General features: G+C 39.9%; 2 protein-coding genes across 3 annotated transcripts; both read left to right on the plus strand.

Annotated features, from left to right (window-relative positions):
- Positions 1-550: 550 nt before the first annotated feature.
- On the plus strand, positions 551-7,040 carry tspan6 (tetraspanin 6). Its single transcript, XM_079352309.1, has 8 exons — positions 551-765; positions 2,641-2,832; positions 2,914-2,988; positions 3,086-3,181; positions 4,330-4,485; positions 4,636-4,719; positions 6,230-6,315; positions 6,401-7,040. Exons 1-7 carry the CDS (start codon positions 679-681, stop codon positions 6,296-6,298), a joined length of 759 nt encoding a protein of 252 aa, XP_079208435.1. The 5' UTR covers positions 551-678; the 3' UTR covers positions 6,299-6,315; positions 6,401-7,040.
- A 395-nt stretch (positions 7,041-7,435) lies between these two features.
- mid1ip1l (MID1 interacting protein 1, like) lies at positions 7,436-9,937 on the plus strand. 2 transcript variants are annotated; one of them, XM_079352301.1, is made up of 3 exons: positions 7,454-7,518; positions 8,080-8,162; positions 8,671-9,937. In XM_079352301.1, the coding sequence occupies exon 3, from the start codon at positions 8,750-8,752 to the stop codon at positions 9,242-9,244; it is 495 nt and encodes a 164-aa protein (XP_079208427.1). In that variant the 5' UTR covers positions 7,454-7,518; positions 8,080-8,162; positions 8,671-8,749; the 3' UTR covers positions 9,245-9,937. The 2 variants fall into 2 exon arrangements, with proteins under 2 accessions (XP_079208428.1, XP_079208427.1); XM_079352302.1 differs by lacking the exon at positions 8,080-8,162 and having other exon boundaries at positions 7,436-7,518.
- The last annotated feature ends 11,435 nt before the right edge of the window (positions 9,938-21,372 follow it).

The following is a 21,372-nucleotide window of genomic DNA, read 5'->3' on the forward strand; positions in this document are numbered from 1 at the left end:
AATGAAGCACCTTAACCTTTCAAAATAAAGTGGGCCAAGCGTCAGATTTCTAAGTGGGGGGAAAGTAGACAATAGACCTATAAGGAAAGGCAACTGTCTTGTAGGCATGATTAGAATGACAGTCAAATAGGCTTTGTCTGAAAGTGTTGTCCTTTTTTAATAATGTTAAAATAATTAGACTTTGAGGCCTATCTCAAAGCTTGATCTATGGCTTCCTGTCTTTTTAACTATACTGTACAAATTGTATTTAAATGTAAATCCTGCACGCTCCAGAAATGTTTTATAGTAGATTGTGTTATCAAGCACTTCCTCACAATAAACAGATTTATAAGATGGACCCTAAAAAATGTAGCCTACTCAACAGCTACCTGTTAAACAGATTGTGTTAATAGAATAAAATCAAATTGGGTTTTAAAAGCGCTCCCTCTGTAGTCTTTTATTTTGAAGGTCATGTATGAGCAGTGTTATTCCTGCTGACTTGACGCAGCTCTGGCTCATGGAGGAGCTCTGCCTTGTGACGTCACTTCCCCCCCCCCCCCCCCCCCCCCCTCTTTGCTCCCCTTGTTGGATTTATCCCTGAAGTTTTTTTTTTCTCGCCTCCGGGCCGCTGTGAAGTAAACTTTCTCCCCTTTTTTTCTCACCGTGTAAAGTTAGAAGAACACAAAAACAAACAGCAACATGTCTCCGCCGTCTCGTCGGCTTCAAACCAAGCCGGTGATAACCTGCTTGAAGACTTTCCTCATCTCCTACAGCCTCATTTTCTGGGTGAGTTGTTTGTCTTGTCTTGGACACAGAACGGGGGACAAGAAGCTAAAGGAGCAACAATGGGCTAAAAGCGGCTCTGCTGCCTTTCATTTGCTTAAATCACGACAGACTCGACCAGAAGAAGTCTTTCTGCTGAGAGCAGAGAAGTTGTGTTTCTGAGTGTTGACATAAAGAGACACTTGTTGAGACTGTATCGACCAGATGTCGGTGTTGTTCTGATTTATCAACGAGCTGGACTTTAATGTTATTGTAACATTGTCTGATGAATTGTATCTATAACAAGCGCAGCATTATCAGATTGAACAAACACACACACACACACACACGTTACATTTTTTATTTTAATGAAGCAGAAAGGGAGACCGATGGTAGCTCGGCTTCGACAGGTCGATTATAGGTTTTCAGTCACTGAACATTTCTAAATGTGTTTTTTCCTTGCCATGATCATTAGTTAAAAATCGTAAATAAGATCTTATGCTGGGACTGCAACGAGCTGGTTATTTCTACATATTATTGGCTACTTCTTGTCTCCAATTAAACAAATTATAGTCTAATAATTATACAATAGTAATAATTAAACAGAAATATTTTAATTGTACAAAAAAGATTAGCTTTATTTTCTGTTGCTCAATATATCAGTTCATCAAGGTGCGGATGTTTCATAATGAATCTTTTTCTATGATGATAACATTGAATTGATTGAGGACATAAAGGTTTGTATATCTGTATTCTGATATTTGATTAATATATTTCTTAACAAAATAGATAGCACTGACTGACTAAGAATCATTTTCCTAGCTGCAGCCCCAGTTGTTTATGGAAACTGTAAACATCAGCATGTCTTCAGGAGAAAAAGAGTCCTTATCGTTGTTTTTCATCTTTGCACTGAACACACAGCCACCTCATCCTGCTGCTGAAACAAAGTTCAGCTAAGTGCTTTTATCTGGCAATTTATTGCTCTCGCCTGGTCGAGCTGATGTTCCCCCTTCAGGCTAATGACATGCGTGGGCAGTCTTAGGCTGAACACAGTCAGGTACACCAGGTGTGCTTATTGCATCATATGCAGGTAAATAAATGATGTCACCGCATGAATCATCTACCCTTTAATCAGAACAGCAGAAGGAGAGTTGATCAAGCGTATGGTGATATTCCCCTGGAAACCTTTCTGTTGCTCATCTGCATTTCCTCCCCAGAGATCGGTCTATTTTTAATAAGAGGAAATCAAGGAGGCAAGGATTCAGCCCACCATGTTTCTTGATTAAAGGTGTCCATGTGTAATTACCAGGCTCAGTGAAGATTACACTCCTGTCATAGCTTGTATAGAGTGAACATACGTGAACATGATGAGAGAGGAGGTTAGCGTGTTTTTAAATGACCCCCAGAGATCATTTCAATATCCATCATTCTTTTATTCATATATTTGATTCTTGTCTTAAAAGGAAGAAAAGAATAAAACAAGTTAGACGAAGCCATCGAATGTTCCTCAAAGCTACGTTTCTGTAAGTGATGAGTCGCCCGAGGAACGTGACCACCTTTTTCATGTAATTGAGTACACAGCAGAATAAAGAGAGGATCTTTTCTTTAAAGCGCTCTGCCACAGACGCACATAGTGCTCAGTGGTAAGACATGAATGTTTTATACGTCATGTCAGATATGTCAGCCAGTCTTCAGAAACCTGAAGTTCTCTTTCTGTTACTTAAGTAATTAAAGGCAAAACCTGAGCAGTGAAGATCTGATTGAAAGCTACCTGGTGTCAAAGGTGTTATTACGCTGTAAATCTTAAGTTCTGTGTCAGACGCAGATCTAAAAACCCGCTCCTCTCTCTGTCTATGGCCCTTTGATGCTGGAACTAACCCACCCTGCTGTTCTCCTCAGGTCACAGGGGTGATCCTGCTGGCCGTTGGCGTGTGGGGGAAGGTGAGCCTGGAAACGTATTTCTCCCTCTCAGACAACGAGAGCAGCACCAATGCACCGTATGTCCTCATCGGGACCGGAGCCACCATCGTTATCTTTGGACTGTTCGGCTGCTTCGCCACGTGCCGCGGCAGCCCATGGATGCTCAAACTGGTGAGTGAGGCTGCAGTCAGTTCCCTCACAAATTCTCTTCACATGTGACCTTGTATAATCATGATATCATGCTTCCCTCAGTATGCCATGTTTCTGACCCTGGTGTTCCTGGCCGAGCTTGTGGCTGGCATCTCGGGCTTTATCTTCAGACATGAGGTGGATTACTCGCCCCGAGACATGACTGTAATAAAAAAAGAAAATAATAATCAAATCAGCTCACTTAAATGTTTAATGTTTTTTTTTAACCCATCAGATCAAGGCCAAGTTAGACGTTGCCTACAAACAGGCCGTTAGCACCTACAACAGCACAGACAGCAGCAGCGTTGCCGTTGACGCCATCCAGAGGACTGTGAGTGGGAGCTTTTTCCGTACACTAGTGATGTCTGATCTGACTTTGATTGTGTTTCACTTAAAAAAATAAATTAAAAAAAAACAATTGCAGGTTATATACTATACAGCCACTGTAAAAGGGAAACTCCTTCACCAGACCACAGAGAGCAGTGAAATATTCTGCACTGCTCTCTGTTGGTTTAAACTTTCACTCATGTTACTCTCTAATGAAAAACTGATGTTTACCAGGGAGGTGATACTAAACATCTGCAGTAACCTCACTCAGACTTTTTTGTTTCTTATTGAAACCCTTTTTTTGCCCCTTGAAGGCAACGGCCATGCTTTGACCCCTCACTTTGTAAAACTATAATGACTAAATGAGATCACTTGAAAAAGGCATGCATGTCCACCTCCTTCATACAAGGTTGCCTCCTCTTCTCTCTGTTTCATCCACTGCAACCTTGATCCCCATCTCTTGTAACATAGGCATGTTCTCCCATAGTGAAGTAAAAGTCCAGAAACACTTTGAACTGGGCGGGATAAGAAGACTGTTCTTTCACCTTCTTCTCCTTTAGTGCTTTTATTACGTCCTACACTTATTTCCTCTTTCTTTGCACCTCCGCCGTGTAGTCTTGGTTGAAGTAAAGGGACCATTCCTCGTATGTAGTCTTTTGTTTCCAAGCTTTTTGAATGACATATTCCTTCACCTGATAGTCCAAGACGCGAACAATAATTTCCCGTGGCGGTGTGAAGTTGTCCCTAGGTTTGTCTGAGCAGATGCAGCTCCGCTAAAATGATGAAATGATGAATCCAGCTCACTGTCACCGCCGGCAGGCGCCTTCGCCTCTGGCACTTCTTACATTCACGTTTTCCTTCTTCTGTGGTCTCCTCTTTTTCTCCATCTCTCCTGATTCACTTTCTGTAACTATTGTCCTTCAGTTTTGTTCAGTTTCCTCCGTTAGTTGATACATACATGCATACATACATACATACATACATACATACATGGATACATACTTTATTGATCCCGAAGGAAATTCAAGTTTAAACATTGGCCGGTTATTAGTTGGCTTTTCGTTGAGCAACATTTCCCCGTCTACTACAACATGGCGTCACCGGAAGTCCGGAATTTGTCTCACTTTATTTTCTGTCTTTTTCTCCAAACAGTTGCATTGCTGTGGCGTGACGAACTACACAGACTGGAACAACACAAAATACTTTAAAGAAAATGGAATCCCAGTCAGCTGCTGTAAAGACAGCAACAACTGCACACCTGAGATCCTGAAGGATCTGACAAAGGCTCAGACCGAGGTGTACAACACGGTGAGCGCAGTGGTGTCACAACAACATATTTGTGTAGTTTTATTTTAGTGAAACAGCGTTATGTTCTCACTGAGTGTAGCAACAAGAAAAGGCCAAAGAAAACCTTTAAAAAAAAGAACACAAACCATGATCATTTGTCTGCTTCGTTAGGGTTGCTTTGCACTGATGACCAATGTGATGGAGGCCAACCTGGGAATCATCGCAGGGATCTCTTTTGGAATAGCATTCTTCCAGGTACATCATACACAGTTCACACTCTGTGTACAAACACTTCTTAGTTTCCATCATTGCACCTTGTTTGTTTGAAGCTTCAGCCATGTTTGCACCAAGCAGTCCGGTTCAGTACGGTACACATCAATTGGTGTTTCCACTGGAATGGTACCAAAACATCCGACCTGTTACTCTCCTGCCCTTTTTTGCTACCCTTCTGTTGGGTTGCCAGGCGTTCCTATCCGACCTATTCGGTCAACCGTACCAAACCACACTGAACAGAACAGAACTGGTCCACTTGGTTAAAACGGGGCTGAGTCCATCATCCGTGCTGCTTGTGCACACATACATTAGAGATCTAGTGATGCAGGGTCTAAAGCAGCAGCAGAATACAACAGGACAACTTCTGAAAGGAAACTCTGGAGTCAAACTGCTCGTGCATATTTTCGCAATGTTTCTTGATCACCATTGCCTGAGTAAAAAACAACAATGAAAACATTATTAAAAGAATAATAAATGGAGTAGTCTGATAACCATGTCTTAAAATAAAGCCCTATAACACCTAGAATGATTCAATACCCAGTGTAAAGCAGTCAAACATGGCATTTGCTGTTTTCTCGTTAGAGAAACCTTCACTTCATTATTATCCTTTAGGAAAGTCGGTGTGCACCAGACACCAAGACACAGCAAATGCATTCATACACGTAATGTGTCAACGTTTCCTTTTTGTTTATGCTTGGGTTTTAAAGTGTCATTTATGTCACAGGCAGCAGTTCAGGTTATCCAGTGTTAGTTCTGGGCTCTCGAAACAGACCAGACAGTTCAAGTGCAACATACATAGACAAGGACAACGACTGTCACCTGTCCTTTCAGCTCTAAGAAATAAGTGAAGACCTCATAGCTGAGCTGTCCTCTCAGTTATAGCTCGTCTATGGACTGATGTTGATGCTCTATGGAAGCTTCAGTGCAGCTCTGTGCTGAACATTATTAATCCAGATTTACAGAATCTCAGAGTATACACCTGAAGAATCGACCTTGCGGACTGCAATCGTACCCGAGGATGTTAGTTGATGGGTTAAGAGAGTAAAAGTAAGGGGACATTTGGATCGGTACTGTGTTGTTTCAGCTCAAAAGACACCTTCCAGCTAGGTATGACGCTGCCGAAGTCCACACTATGTGTTGTAGTAAAAGGGATCAAAATGCAGGAAATTAAGTTTTTTCTCAAAATCCTGGAGAAGGATCCCCACAGACTCATTTCTGTGTTCTCTCTTCTACTAATAGGTGGCTGTAGTTCATGTGACTTGATCAAACCAGCTGTTAATGTCAGCTTAGGATGCAGCTTTTGTTACACTTCAATGTAAACTGTACTTATATATTTTTGTAGTTCAAGCTTTGACATGTCTTCATATTTTCCTATTTGTTTGTTTTTTCATTTACCAATCACATGCATGGTTTTACGTTGACATATTGTTTGTAACTGGTGTTTGAATGTGGTGTATTTTAACTGGGAATGTTTCTGTCTTTTATGTATCAGCTCATTGGGATCTTCCTGTCGTGCTGCTTGTCTCGATACATAACCAACAACCAGTATGAAATGGTCTAACAGCAATGTTTCCACAGGTGAGTTATTTTCATGCTGCAGTGATTCCATGTCCAGTGTTTTCACAGTCAAAGGTGTCTCATGTGTTTTCTGGTCTCTCCACAGGTGTCTGATGGGCAGCTCTGAGTGCAGAAGAATCTCCTATGATTTTTAGACATTGTTTGTTAGTTGATATTCTTCTTTTAGACAGGGAAAACACTCACTGCTTCTTCTTTTTTATTTAGCGTCACCGATGAAAAACAAGCAGCAGGCAGGCATGATAAAGGGACACATGTCTTCAGTGTAGTTTGACCAAATATAAAAGGGACCTGGACATTTCAAATCATGTCACTTAAGGGATTAGAAGAAGGATTTCCATTTAGCATAGATGACTTTGACAAACTGTCAACTTTCCCATTCGGTTAATGCAGCTGCCTTATTTAGTAACCGTTCTTAAATGAGTCTGTAATAGTGCTGATTCAATCTAGAGAATAAGCTTATAAATGTTTAACATGTCTGCAACACTAAGTGAACTTCTATGAGGGAAACCCTTGTTAGCTTTAAGGGTGGACGAGCGATAGGGATTTACAGTAAACCGAGCTTTACTGATTCTGTAGCCAGTATTGTTGAAACTGTGTTCAGTGTGTGCCAATACAGTCGCCCAGCCAACTTTATATTCTGTTTTCAGTGTTAAAGTGTTATTCTTTTGTGGATGCATGTGAAATTGTTGGGAAAAAAAAATAAAGACATTATTTAGTATCTTTTACAGTGTGCATGTTGCTCATGATGTGTCTCACATTTTCCCCTGAGGACAGTTTGTCTAAAGAGTTATAAACATAGGCTACACCACAGGAGCTGTACATTTCTCAAAACTCCATAGTGCACCTTTAAGAAAGCTTGAGTTAGATCTTGATGTGTTCTTTAATGATAAATTAAACTATTCAAACCAATTGCATATATCTTCACAGTCTTACAGTTGCAGCTCTTAAATTAAAACAATCTGCTGAAGTCCACTTGCACACTGAGTTTTTTCATCATGAGCTTCTAAATATGGCTTCAAGTGGTCTATTACTTTTTCCCGCTGCACATATTTCCCACAGCAAAAGAAAACCTAACAGGTGTCATTTGTAACATTAATGATGCAGCCTCACCATTAATTACCCTGATTAGAACCACCTGTGGACCACATATCAAACCGGAAGGGTCACAGCTCGTTGTCATAGTGCTGCAAACAAATCTGTCTGGTAAGAAAACTTTGTCATAAAAAAAAAAAATAATAATAATCCAGATTGTGGTGGAATTAAGTATGATATACTTTACGTGCTGTGATTGTTGTAAATTGAGCAAGAAGGTCAGTGGTAGAAAGATTTCCTAACATGGCCACCAGATGGCACCGCTGAGTAAATAAAGATTATAGCAGCTCCGGCAGCAGAAGAAAAGAAACTAAACTCTTAAAGTGTCTATAATGAATAATAATTTTGGGAAAAAATGCGAAAAGCACAACCGACACTTAACGTGCAACTGTTCCAACTTGCATCACTGTTGTTGCCTTCGGGCTTCATATCGTCTGGAAATATGCAAAGGTTTTAGAGTGACAGCTTCACTGGAGTTTCTCATTGGTGCGTTTTGGATCAGACGCTGTGAGAGTCCGTCCTCATTTTCCAGGCTGTCCAATTGAATCGCCTTAAATACACAAGGAGGGCGGGCTTTCTGTTCTTTTTGCAGCCCAGCCCGGTTTATCGGTTATAAAAACAAGGGTGCAGCTTTCAGCGGGTTGAGGAAATTCGCACTTTCCTTCGCTGCAGGTGGTGTGTCGAGCCTGAGAAGACTTTAGTTTATTTAAGCGGCGCCACAACTAAGCTTTTTCTCAGCTTACACCGTGCTTCAGGTCAGTCTGCATCCTTTGTTTCTATTTTTATTTTAATTTATTTCTCTAACAGGCCTCTGAAAATAGAAGCCGGCGTGGTTTTAAAACCAGGAAGTCAAGGTCATATTGATGTTAATTTTGCATTAATGTGCACCTGAATGAACTGTGATGGATTTATGCGGGAATCTTGATGTGCTCAGAGTTTTGTGCGCGTGTGTGCAAGAAGTCCGGTTATTCTCACTGGATGAGATTGAAGTGCGAGCGGTATCTGTTACCTCAGATTTCCTGCAACCAAGCTGCACTCGTATGTGCTGTGGACTTTTTTTAGTGAAGACCTTTTGCAAAGTTAACTTTGGTTTAATACCCGAGTAAATCGTGTGAAAGGAAATAACTGGGTTGTTTTTGTGTCAATGCTACATTTAAAAATGTGTTTAAAGTACTTTGCCGTTGGATTTGTCTCCTTTTGATGATTTAGATTTTTTTTTTGATTATTCTTTGTGTATCTAACCTGTTCTCTTCCTCCTTGCAGATCATCCACCTCCTGAAACTCTAGCAAGCACCCCACCTGCCAGCTTTATTCTTGAACCAAGCCAACCTAAAGCCTTAAAATGATGCAGATCAGCAGCGACTCAGCCAGCAACAAGCACTCTCTCCTCAACGTCATGCACCGCTTCATAGCAGCTGCCAACAACATGGACGAGACAATCATGGTGCCCAGCCTGCTGCGAGACGTGCCTCTGGAGGAGCAGGCCAATGCTGCGGAGGTGGAGACGAACAACAATCATGAGCCACCTTGTCCCAACAAGCAGAGGGACATGTACGAGCACTACCTGCTCCTCAAGTCCATAAAGAATGACATGGAGTGGGGCATGCTGAAGAGGGAGATGAGCAGCGGCGCCAGCTTCCTGGAGATGGCGATGAAGCAGGAGGAACAGCAGCCAGTCACCGGAAACCTGCCCCTCGACAACAACTCAGACCTGGAGCATCAGTTTCACTATCACCTCAGGGGACTGTTTGGCGTGCTGTCCAAGCTCACACTGCAGGCCGACCACTTAACCAACAGATACAAGAGAGAAATCGGAGGCGGAAATTTCATGAGATAGAAGTCACTACTTTTCTTCCCTTGACCTTGTTCCTGTCCTTTTCCCTGCTTGACTTGCACATGGGCTGTGTTGAGAAGGGTCCAACATTTCAATACATCTTAATGGACCGTAAACTGACCAGGTTCGCCACTTAGTGACTTCTCTCACTGCTGATTAGCGACACTCCGACTTCCCTTTTTGTTCCCTAACTGACCTGAAGCCAGTGATGCCCGCACAGGTCCCTCTGTCTCAGTGCAGAGGTCGACCCTCAGTGCTCGGTGGAGGTTTTATTAAATCAAAGTACAGATAAAGCACAGCTCTGGTTTATGCAGAAACTCCTCTCCCTCTGTTTTGGTCTTTCATTTTTAAGTTTCAAGCTAAATTTGTCACCAGATTGTTTGGAGGAAAAAAACAAAGGTTTCTGACTGTAGGAGAAATTGAATGCTGGTTATTCTGTCCCTCCTGTACATTTATTTTAACACTGAGCTGAAGGGCTCTCACCCTTAGAGGTTTTAAATGTTTCAAATTGGTATGTAACATGGCGTGCCTTGACTTTTATATTCCCTCATGCCCCATTCAGTTACCTTGCCCAATGTCTGACTGCTTTAATGGTTCATCAAGGTGTTCATGATGAAATGATGCATTTATTTTATTTTTTTTTGTCCTTGGGTATTTCAAAACCATTTTTATATTAAAATAAATAATTTGACTCTGTCTGTTGTCTTGGTTTTGTTTAGTTCAACATGGCTTTATGAAGGTGAAGCCAAAGCTGCCTTGTTCTGTTCTTGCGTAGGTGATCAGCTTTATGTAACGTTGTCTCAGGATTTAAAGTGCTTTACTTAAAGGAGGACATCTCAAGTGGTGTTACAGAACAGGTCATGGGTCTTGTGCAGAATTTGTTATCCAAAACATCTTTGTATATTCTTGCTGTTTATGCAAATGGTTGGTTGTGTTCAGAGTCAAATCACTTTTAATGTTTTTTCCAGAATGCGCTGCGGTGTATGTGCTCTTAAGGGTACAGTGGATCTGTTGGGGAAGTTTTATACTTGTATAATGTAAATCCAGATAAAATATTTATTAAAACTGGAGTTGAAGACAGATTTCTTTTTCTTTTTTTTTTTTTTCTTAAAGACAAATCCACTGAATGTGCTATTAAGCCTTTGTTTTATCACCTAACATCAGCTGTAACAAAAAACACATTTTGTGCTAAATATTATTATTATTTTTTTGACCAAGTAAACTACATCTTGACTTTTACATCCTATTGAATCACCCTAGGGGGGGGCAATCTCAGTGCTGTAAAGGCTGTTAAGTGTATTGACCCATCAGAAGTGGTAACACTTTAGTCAATTGAGACTATAAACTTACTGAACAAATAATTGGCACCATCACGCAGGGAAGCATCACAATCTTTTTAGAAGACGTAGAGGTTTTCTATTACATACTTCTGCAGTTTTGTTAAACTTAACATAATGTTGGCAGTAGATAAGTAAACATTAAATTGATGTATCGGCTATGTTGCTCAAACTGGTTGCACCCACCAGCTGCCACATCTATCCGTCACAGGATGAAACCCTCCCCTTAGCAACAGTTCAGCCAGATTGTCCAATCCTGTGGTAAAGGGTTTTTTTTCCCCTCCCTCTCATAGGCGCAGTTGTGATTTACAGATTGCAGTGGGATGAAGGGCATCCAAGAAGAGAGTGGAGGGCAGGCATGGTCAGACAAAATGATGCTCCTCTGGCCCGCATTAGCGAGCACGACAGGGTAGGGAGTTTGCATAAAAAGTGCTGCGTGAGCCCTGCAGTGCTCAGAGCTGCAGTCTTTTTTCCACTCACAATGGTCCATACAAACGAACTGCATAACAAAATGGCTGTGCTGGTCAATGTGCCTCAGCCCACTCACATAAAGTGGGTCAACCAAGCTGATGACAGCTGGCCAGACAGTGTATGTGACTGGAAAAGGAGTTTTCAACCTATAGCTTTAATTTGATCTGTAGTTAAATCTAAAATCAACTAAATGATTCTTCATGTTTTCAAATTATTTGAGATGTGATTGAGTCCTACTGTAGTTTAGAGCAAGCGCTTACAGTCTGGGTAAATGTACTCATTATCAATTACAAGATTATCAAGAAGATAATCTTTTATTCATCTCACAACTGAGACATTTACAGTGTTACAGCAGCAGAGCAGGGGAGACACTCTTTGCTTTCTTGCCAAGAGTTGGAGAGGACAGATTCCTCTTCCCTGTGTCCCCTATGTTAATAGTCAAGGTTTGTCAAAATATTTTTAGCTTACCTTATAGCTTAGCATAAACTCTTAGAACAAAAGGAAAAGAGAGTCAGTGGTAACAAAAATTACCCAAAGGCATTAAAGCATTAGCCTACATATTGTTTAATACATAGAAAAACAATGAGCTAGATTGAAAATACACAGTTCTGCAGGGCTCTATGTGTCAAACCTTTCATTAGCTTGGAGCAATTTAAAGGGCTGCCAAATTGATTGTTTCTTTTTTCAGTTTGTATATGGATCACAGAAGATCAAATATTTCATAATTTTATATTTAGGCAGTGCAAACCAGCTTTTTTCCTGGTTTTCAGTCTTTTGGCAACTAAGAGCTAGCTGGGCAGCTTTCTGTACACAAGCTAAACGGTAATTATTAATCGGTGTCTATTTGCACTCCGGCAGGAAGAGTCAATCCAACCCTAGTTTAACAAAAAAAGTAAATATGTTGAATATATTGCATAACAGAGCTAGTTTAACAAACCTTAGCAACACATGGATTAGATAATATGATGTGGGGGGAAAAAAGCCATAGTTGAGTTATAGTTTAGTTTGAGTTCATGCCTGACAAGTATCAAAGGGCTTGAGCCATGACATGGGTTATTTTTGTAATACTGCACGGCCTGCCTGCTTGCAAAAATCAAGCCAGACACATTCATGTCTTGTGAAACCTGATGATTGCAACCTTGCAGTACATTTCAGATTTGAAGAGGCTACAGACTTTAATGATGTGTTATTTCATGCATCAGCTGTTTATAGTTACAAAGTCCATACACCAAAAAAAACGATTGACATTGTATGTACAACATGGACTCACCTTATTATGTAACACACTAGCTCTATACTGTATATTAAAAAACAAAACAAAAACAGAAATGTCTGGATGTATGATTTTTGTTTATGTTTTTGGTGTTGTAAAGGCTTTTGGGTTCAGGTTAATTTAAATACAGATCTTTGGAAGTGACTTTTGGTGTTGAAAGGCGTATTGAATTTCTGTAGGGTTGGCCACTCTTTGCCCCAACTCGCCTGTTAGCACGACTAGGCTGCATGATCACTGACTTGGCAGACAATGGCAGTGCCTGCCTTTCCTGGCTTCACCTCAGCAACTCTGTCTGTTACCTAACAGCTGTAAATGTAATAGCTGCAAACCCTGGCTGGTAGAAAGCATCAGAAACCCACACAGAGCCAGGCTATTACTTTATGATGAAGGTCAACCTGAAAGGAGAGTGATAAGGTTGATAGCACAGTTCTAAAATAATGTTTGTCTCTTTGGCTGCTTCAGCAGTATTATACTGAATATCTGACTGCTCCACCACACCTACGCCCTGTTTGCTCTTATCTCCTGGTCAACTTGCTATGGTAACAGCACTGCTCTTTAAGTAAACAGCTGTGTGGATTCAGTGTTTTATTTGGATTGAAATCCTGCCATGTTTCAAAAACAACTAGACAAATATTGTGTGAACTTGAAACTGTAAATGTATGAGGGTTGAGCAGATCAAACCATTCAAGAGGCCTCAACCTTGTTTTTTAAAAACCTAAAATGATGGACGAGGATGTTTGATGATTTCAACAAAAGTAATTTTATGATAGATTTACTCAAGTTATATTACATGTTTTTCAAAGAGGTTTTCTTGAATTCGAGGATCTAAATTCTTTCATCATGGTCACAAAGGCTGCTGTATTTACCATTGACATATGTAAAGATGGACGATAGGGCTCCACCCCCTCTAAACAAAAGTAAAGCCAAAATACCACAGTAACTAAATCACACTTTCACTTATTAGTAAAATAACAAAGGATCCTCATGTCAGTACAACACTCTGCACAAAATATTCATGCATTGGATTGAAGCAGACACACATGGACAGCTTTCCCCAATGTTAAAGCTCACTGTTTTCTCTCTGCTAATCTAATGCTCACAGCGCCACACGAGCATTAGTCAAAAACGAAGTGGATGTATAAAATTGCATAAAAACAACATGTGTCTCAAAACTGTTGCAGTGCTCCAGTGAATGTTAACTCATATTCTATTGCCTCACCATGAAGGGGACGTCCAGTATTTGTTTGACTTGGTCTCAAGGTAACTGCAGTTTGAGAACAGAACAGGTTTGTTGTTGTGAAATGTGATGAAGGTTGCCCTAATCTAGTGGAGTTAGCGTTGCTTAGCATTACCATAGTTTAAAATCTTCTCAAGTGAAAGACGGTGAAGCCCACATCGTTGTTTGCAAGTGAGATACACAATATGCTTTCTTGTGCTGCAGGAGTAATGAGAACCAGCACTCTCACTGATGACATTAAGATGTCTGTGTACAGGAGCTGCATGGTTGCAGAAATCCCAAGAAGGAAACAGATTTCATTTAAGGTGGATTTTGTAAGACAAGAAGTTTGTCTACTATGAATAATTCATCGCAAGAATATAGTTTATGGCACATGTAAAATGTACAACTAGTAAAAGAGGAACCACATAAGGAAGTGAAACCTCTTGTTTTTATGTTTCTTCATGTCATCTTTGTACTGTGGTCACTTAGGATAGTAATGTGTAACATCAAGTCAGAACAGGTTTAGCTCCAACAGACAGAACTGGTTTGATTAAGGGCCCAATGAAATTCTCAAGCACTTTTTTTTTTTTTTAATGTGCTACCTAAATCAGTTACAGAGGCATTCTGGGACGAGAGGCTGGTTTAGGTGATGTACCTTTGGAGGGCCAGGGCACATTTGTAAAATTACTAAAACTGTAGAATAACTGTTTTGCCTATTTTCATTACAATAACTATTGTTCACCTCAAACACACAGGAGACAAGCAGATTTTAGAGTTCGAGGGCTGTGCTGTACTTTTATTTATTTAAGGACAGAGGACGCATGTCTTGGTGCAAGGTGTTATCCCAGCTTAGGTTGGGTAAGTGGTGACTGATAATGCCCTGCAGTGATGTAATGGACATGAGTACTGAATCAGAGCACTTTTTCAGCTACAGTATATACAGCTATTATTATTTTATATCACTGCTCCACTTTTTAAACCTTTTATTACTTCAAATGTTATCTGATAACTACAATTACTGATGGCTTTACAATTGAAGATATCACAATACAACACAAGAGTCAGTAACCTAATTGCTGTTATATAAGTCAGTAGGGTAACATTGCTTTGACCAGCAGCAACATAAATTCTGTATTAATCCCAATGCTTCAATAAAAAAATTAATTGAAGAATAAAACACTCAACGAGGCCTACTATTATTTTAAAAGGATTTTGATTGCTTCTTCCACCACTTTCATGCTGTCTAAGTGTTGTCTGAGTGTTTTGACTAGTTATTCCTACATATCATTATTTTATATTTTGCGTGAGGCCTCTGTCGAGCTGTAACCTTGAACATGGCATAAAAAGATTGAGACTGTAAATAATGTGCACTCAGTGACAGATTCTTGTCTTCTAGTGTCAGATCAGCCGTGGGTCTTTTGTCTTGTCAGGATGAAGAAGCAGATGGGAAATCAGGAACATCATGTTCTCTTTCGGGCTTTACCGCTGAACCCCCACAACACACAGGCACCACCCACCCACTCCTTGCTTTTCCTCTCAGCTTAACGAAGAGACCGGGGTCTGACTGATATGTGTGTTCACTGTTTTTCAAGACAAAAAATCAATCATTGTTTTGACTGGGCTTCCTTGCTGTTGAAACCTGGTCTACTCAGACAGGAGGAGAGAATACTAAATCCACTCAGAGCACAAAGAGGCACAGAACAAACCATGTCTACCCACAGTGTAACACGCCACTCTGCCATCATTGTTGAACGCCACACCACAGCCAGTATGAGCGCTCTCCCCTATAGGGGAGGAATGCACGAGGTTATGTAAGAGAAGTGGGTGTGGAGTCCAGCTGGAGCAGCCTGACACAGACTGTCTCTGAGAGAGCTGCGATTCTCTCCGCCCAGCCTCCTCTGCTGCTCACACGCTTACAACTCTGTGTTCTGAAAATATAGGTTAATACATGCTGTGCCCTGCACAGCACGCATATAGATGTGAACAGGATAACGTTTATGACGCTGTGCAATCTAGATGACATGCATACTTCTTCCTTTTTTAACAAATACAGCAGCTGTAAACATTTTCCAGTCACGGAAAAATACTTGGGAGCTGTTTTTAGAGAAATAAGTAACAGTAGCTCTTCTACTCTAAAAATGCTAGTCACAAATACCATCACTTTGTAAAAGTTATTTATTGAAAGGAAAATGCACAAAATGCAGCTTAACACACCTAAACAATCAAAGGCTCAAGTATTACTACATCCAAACTGTTTTTAAATCAGTAGTTTAAAAGATATGCTTGGGTATTTCACTCATAAAAGTTTTGTATTTAACTCTAGTTCGTCAACACAATAACACCCCAGGGTCAGCGACACTGTCGTCCTGACTGCGTGCTTACGATCAGGTAAACTCTGCGTCTTATCTGGTGGCAGCTACACGCCCACCACCAAAAGGCTGAATCCCAGAAACATCCTGTTTTCAAGCACATAGATAAAAAATAGAGGAGGAAGAGGAAGAAGAAGGAGTCTCTGCTCCTACAGACACAGTCACACACTGGGCTGGGTCCTAAAGGGACGACTAGAGTCTGTCCTCTGTTTTTATGAACTGATTTTAGGAATGAAATGAGACCTTACTTTTCAAAGTAAAAAAAACAAACAGTTGAAGCTAGTTGTCATGGAGCTCATTCATTTTTTTCATTAAGGTTGGAAGGTTGTGTGTTTTTTAAAAGGTTGTTTTTTGGGCTTTTTCCCCTTAGATGGGATGGCTGAAGAGACACTGTGTTGAAATGTTAGGAGGAGAGAGCGATGACATGCAGTAAAAGGTCAAAGGTCAGATTTGAACCCCCAGTCGCTGCAACAAGGACTATAGCCTCTATACATGGATATAATGAGGAAAATGACAAATGAACAGAATCTTCAATCTTGAATTTATTTCTCAGTAGCTTTGTATTACTTCAAAAAGGAATCTGTCAAGTTTTTTGGTACAGTATGAATTTGCAAAGCAACTCTGAACGTGTTGCTGTTCGATAATAGGATAGAAGTAGAGGTGTAAAGAACATAAAGTTGTATTCTAAAGGTGAGAAGTTCTAAAATCAATAAATGGACTTGGTGACTCTCCTCCATTGTCCTTGTATCGAGACAGTCATAGCCACTGCGTTAGGTGCTGAGATTACTGTGATTATCAGGTATCAAGACGATAACAATCAGAGTTGTCCCTCTCTGCTCTCTGTCAGCAGGCCGCACAGCGAGACAAATAGACGAGGACTCCGCAGGTCAGCGCCTCTGTCCCACTCTGACCGGCCGCTGTGTTTAATCAGATCTGTAAGACAAGAGGGACAAGACAAAGGCATAGCTGTGTGTGTGTGTGTGTGTGTGTGTGTTCACTAAGAAGCCCTCTTTTGTCTGTGCAGCTATTGGGAACAAGAAAACCCCAGAGAAAACCCAGGGATCAGATTTTCAACATCACAGTGTTTGACGCAAGAGAGCTTTGTCGTTATAAAGTGTTTTATTTTATTTATTTTCTCGTACTTAAACTGCCATGAAATCAGCTTTGACACGTGACAAAGAACAGATTGAGCTGTCGTAACCATCAGCTAAATACTTCAACTTGAGGATTCTTCAGTTTCAGCAAGTTGTCTTGTCTGGACACTAGAGTTAAGACATGTGGTTGGCTGAAATACTGCCTGCAGCAAGTTCACAGACAGCACTGAGTGTTACAAGAAGACTGAACATGCAGCTTTATTTCTGGATTTGTTGTCTGGCAGAGCACATGTGAAATTAATCCAACCGATGATTTCACATTACTCCAATGTTGCACAGAGAAACACAACAATGCAGGTAGAGGAAAAGGAGGAAAAGTTAGCAAATGAGTCATCCACATTTAAGTGACCCAGAGGATTTACACAACGCGGTTTGTTGAGTGATGTTTTTAATTGTTTTTACTTTTTTTTTTTTCAGCACTTAAATTCAAATTATCCGATCACCTTCCTGTAACACATAAACAAAAAATATTCAGGGTTTTTGTGAATAATTACAGGTCAAAGAACATTTAGTTCTTATCATGCAGATCTATGTCAGAGAGGACCTTTTACTTGTCATTTTAATTTTATTTAGTTATTTGATGTGGGAAAAGAGTGGATTTAATGTCATGATTGACAGCTCTGAAGGAGATGGAGAGTCATCATCCACATTACAGTCAGTGGGTTGAACCATATTTTATTACTGTCTGCATGAGGGGGTTTCATGTTGCTGCTTGCAACACTTCAGTATGCAGTGCATACTGAAGCTAACTCCGATGTCTGGACAAGGTCAGCCTCTTTGCAAAATAGCGGCTGCTTTGCATGACAGTGTTATTTTCCAAGAGCTATATTTATAACTGCAGATATGGAAACATTACATGAAGGTACCTTGACTTGGACCTTGGATCTATATCATCATGTGTTATCAACAGAAGAAAAGGGAGTTTATCCCACCTCTTGGAGTGTCATATGAAGCTGGTATGATTGATCCTATTGTTCAGATATCGAGCCATAGGCCGGACATAAAACAGACTCCTGCAGATGTTCCTGAAAAAAGAGGGCATTTGTCAAGCTCATCCAGCTGATGATAATAGATGGAGAGCTCTGTTCAGTCTCAGGGGATGAAGCAGGTTTGATCTGTCAGAAACACTCAAACATTGCTAAAACATTCAAAGCACAAATAAGACAGATTAAAAGCTTTCTTCTTCTGTGTTTAAGATTCTGGTCAGCTGTACTGCAGGCTGTTTTCAATGAGAACTGAGAAAAAAGAGGAAATGCCTCGTCTGAGCTTTTTGATGCAAGCGAAGTAAGCAGGACTTCCCCTTTCTGATGTTTTTCTCTCTGAAGAAGGCAGTTACATAACATTATCCAAGCACCGTTAACAACAGTCAACAGAGGCCACTTAAGAGCCATTTAGAGGAACTGGTTTTAATCACAAATGAAACACAGATGGGCACAAAATAATTATTAACAACCGTCAACACCTCATGTTGGACTGTTACTAGGTCAGATTAAAAAGCAAAGGTTAAATTTGGCAAACATTACAAATTTGAAGTGTTTAAATAAATACAATTCAAAGGCATACAGTGACGTCCTCCAGTGATTATACGAATATTTGATTTGGTGTAAATACGTGTTTTTCAAATGTTGCTTCCTCTGGTATGCCTTTGTCTCCATTCAAGGACCACTCTTTCTTTTTCCATGTCAGTCACTAGTCAGTCAGTAGGTCTAGTCCAGACTTGCCCTCGTTTTTAACCAATCAGATCCTCTTGCCCGACAACACGCAAGCCAATCAGTTGCAAGGTATAGCAGGGGCTTGGTGAGGGGGGCGGGCCTTCCTGTGCTCAGCTCCATGTATGATGTAATAAGGCTTGATTTAGTGGATAAGACTTCCCCCCTTTGAAACAGGATCAAGTACCTTGGAACAGCTTCGTCAACAGTCTGGACAAAGTGTACAACCCAAAAAAGACAACAAAAAAAAGACACAAAAAAAAGCCTTGTATGCCAAACCTTAAAGAAATGTTGGGCTTATTTGGAATCTATGTGAATTAAGTGCATTCACAAGTAGGTCCAGGATGGATAAAACAGTGTAAAATCATGCAGCAGATACATGCTCTCCGTGTGGGGAGGTGACGCCCACCAGCAGCACTGGCTGAACTCCAGTAACCCCACATGGCATGCACAAACTGTGGTTGGAACCATCTGTACCACGAGGCCCTTTGAGAGGCAACGACTGCTTTGTCAGGTAGCTGTACAAGGAAAATATATTGCTGCTTCAAGACCCCACTGAGATATCTAACAGACCAACATACAACATAAGAAAAATGTTGAATACCAGAAAGTCAAAGTTTTTCAGACTTTAATTTGTATTTAAGGGAGAAATATGATCCTATTGTGATTATGTGTTTATTTTGCATTCCTGAAGGTAAATTAAGGATTAAAGAGATTAAATGGCAATTTTAAATATTTGTGCCCACAATAAGTGCTGCTTAATAAAGAGCCATTCTCTCTAAAACTTAAGACTCCTTTTTCAAAGATTTCAAATCTTTTAATCCTGTTATATTAAATTGTCTGAGTGTATTTTATCATGTTGTATTACTCTGTTCTTTTTCATCTCTCCTCCTTTAATTCTAAAATTAAAGGAGAGATTTGTAAATGTTATATTAATTGTTTTATTCGTCACATTAATAAAATATGTCTGATTCTGATAATCATCACTGAAATGTGTTGCATAAATAAAGCTGCCTTGTCTGACCATCACTACAAAGATCACTAAATGATCATGCTTGATTTAAATAAAACATTTTATATGGATTTATATCTTTGAGGGCAGATCTTCCCAACATGAACAGCTGTACTTTGTGCTGAAATAAGTGAGGTGTCTCACATGTCTCCTCCTGTTATTTGTCTCCCTTACATAACAGCATGAGGCTCCATCAGGCAATGATCATGCCGTTTAAATGTCACTGATTTCACTAAATGCTTCTTTTATACTTCTGCTGGATGCTATTTTTAAATCTTGAGATATTTATCACAGCACTGACTTGTTCCCTGAATTATCATATTAAATCTATTAGTTTCCATGTTCTTCAGTAAGAACTTTGAGCTGGCCTCTATGTTTGAAAGACATGTATAAATAATATCTATAATGGTTGAACAGAAAAAAAGTATTTGTAGAGACTAAAAAAGTTGGATCTGATTTTGGATGCTCTCAAAATAGAGTTTTCAGTGACGTTTAAAACTCTTCAATTTTTTTCAAGCAACACAACATGAATGCAATTTCAAATCGTCAAATCATGACTTTAAGCTCTCTAACACCAGATGTAATAAGAGAAACCGGCAGCTGATTTCTCGTTGCAGTTTAAAAAATGAACTGAATCACCATCATTGGTTCCCCCTAGTGGATAGAATAACATCAAACTTTGAACTATTGAGAACAGTAAAACAAATCTGATTCATGTTGGCTTCAAGTAAGATTATGTTTTTGGTAACAGATGGTTTATCCTTTAAAAAGAATGATTACTAAATCATTGACACATGAAGTTAGAACTCCCCAAAACAGCTGCTGATAAAGATGATTGAACTGTCAGGACTTGTGTGACCGACCACACTTAAAGCTGTTTGCACTGACTGATGTTGTTTCCTCCTCTCGAGATCCTTGCTTGTGTTGTTCTTACTCTCTGAAGTGCACCGCTTTGAATGAAAGAGTCTGATAAATACATTATGCAGAATACAGCGTTGTACACCTGCAGCATTAAAGGAGGGTCATAAAGAGAGTAGTGCAGAAGAAGTAACATCAAAACTGTGATGATGACCTTAACACATTTGGAAAAGTTTGATAATATTATGTGAAGTTAAATATAATATTAGTTGTACAATTGAATAATGATAATAAAGGCATTCTATCTAATTCTATATTCTCCCTTTAGAGGTGGAGCTATAGTTTGTAAAGAGCAGAAACACCTCATAGAGTGTTTACAGGGTAAATGTGCAGATTTATAGAGTGTGAGATTCACAACAAGCAAGTCAGTAAGTTAGTCAGTAAGTCAGTAAGACCTTGAATATCCGAGGCTCTCTCTTCTTATCTTTATAAAGATACATTTTTACATACATCAGATACGACAGCTGAAGAGAGATAGGACATGTGAGGAGTGTGACTAAAAAGTACAACCTATAAGAAAGTGTGTGTTCAAGCATAGAACCCCTCTGCTTTACGTATTTAAAGGACAATAAGAGAACAAGATTTCACTTTTAACAAATCTGTGTAATACTCTACCATCATGAGAAAGTGTTTAATCAATATGGCCATGCCTCAAGGTTACAGATCAAA

The sequence above is a fragment of the Symphodus melops genome (genome assembly GCF_947650265.1).
Source record: "Symphodus melops genome assembly, chromosome: 9".
Taxonomy (NCBI): domain Eukaryota; kingdom Metazoa; phylum Chordata; class Actinopteri; order Labriformes; family Labridae; genus Symphodus; species Symphodus melops.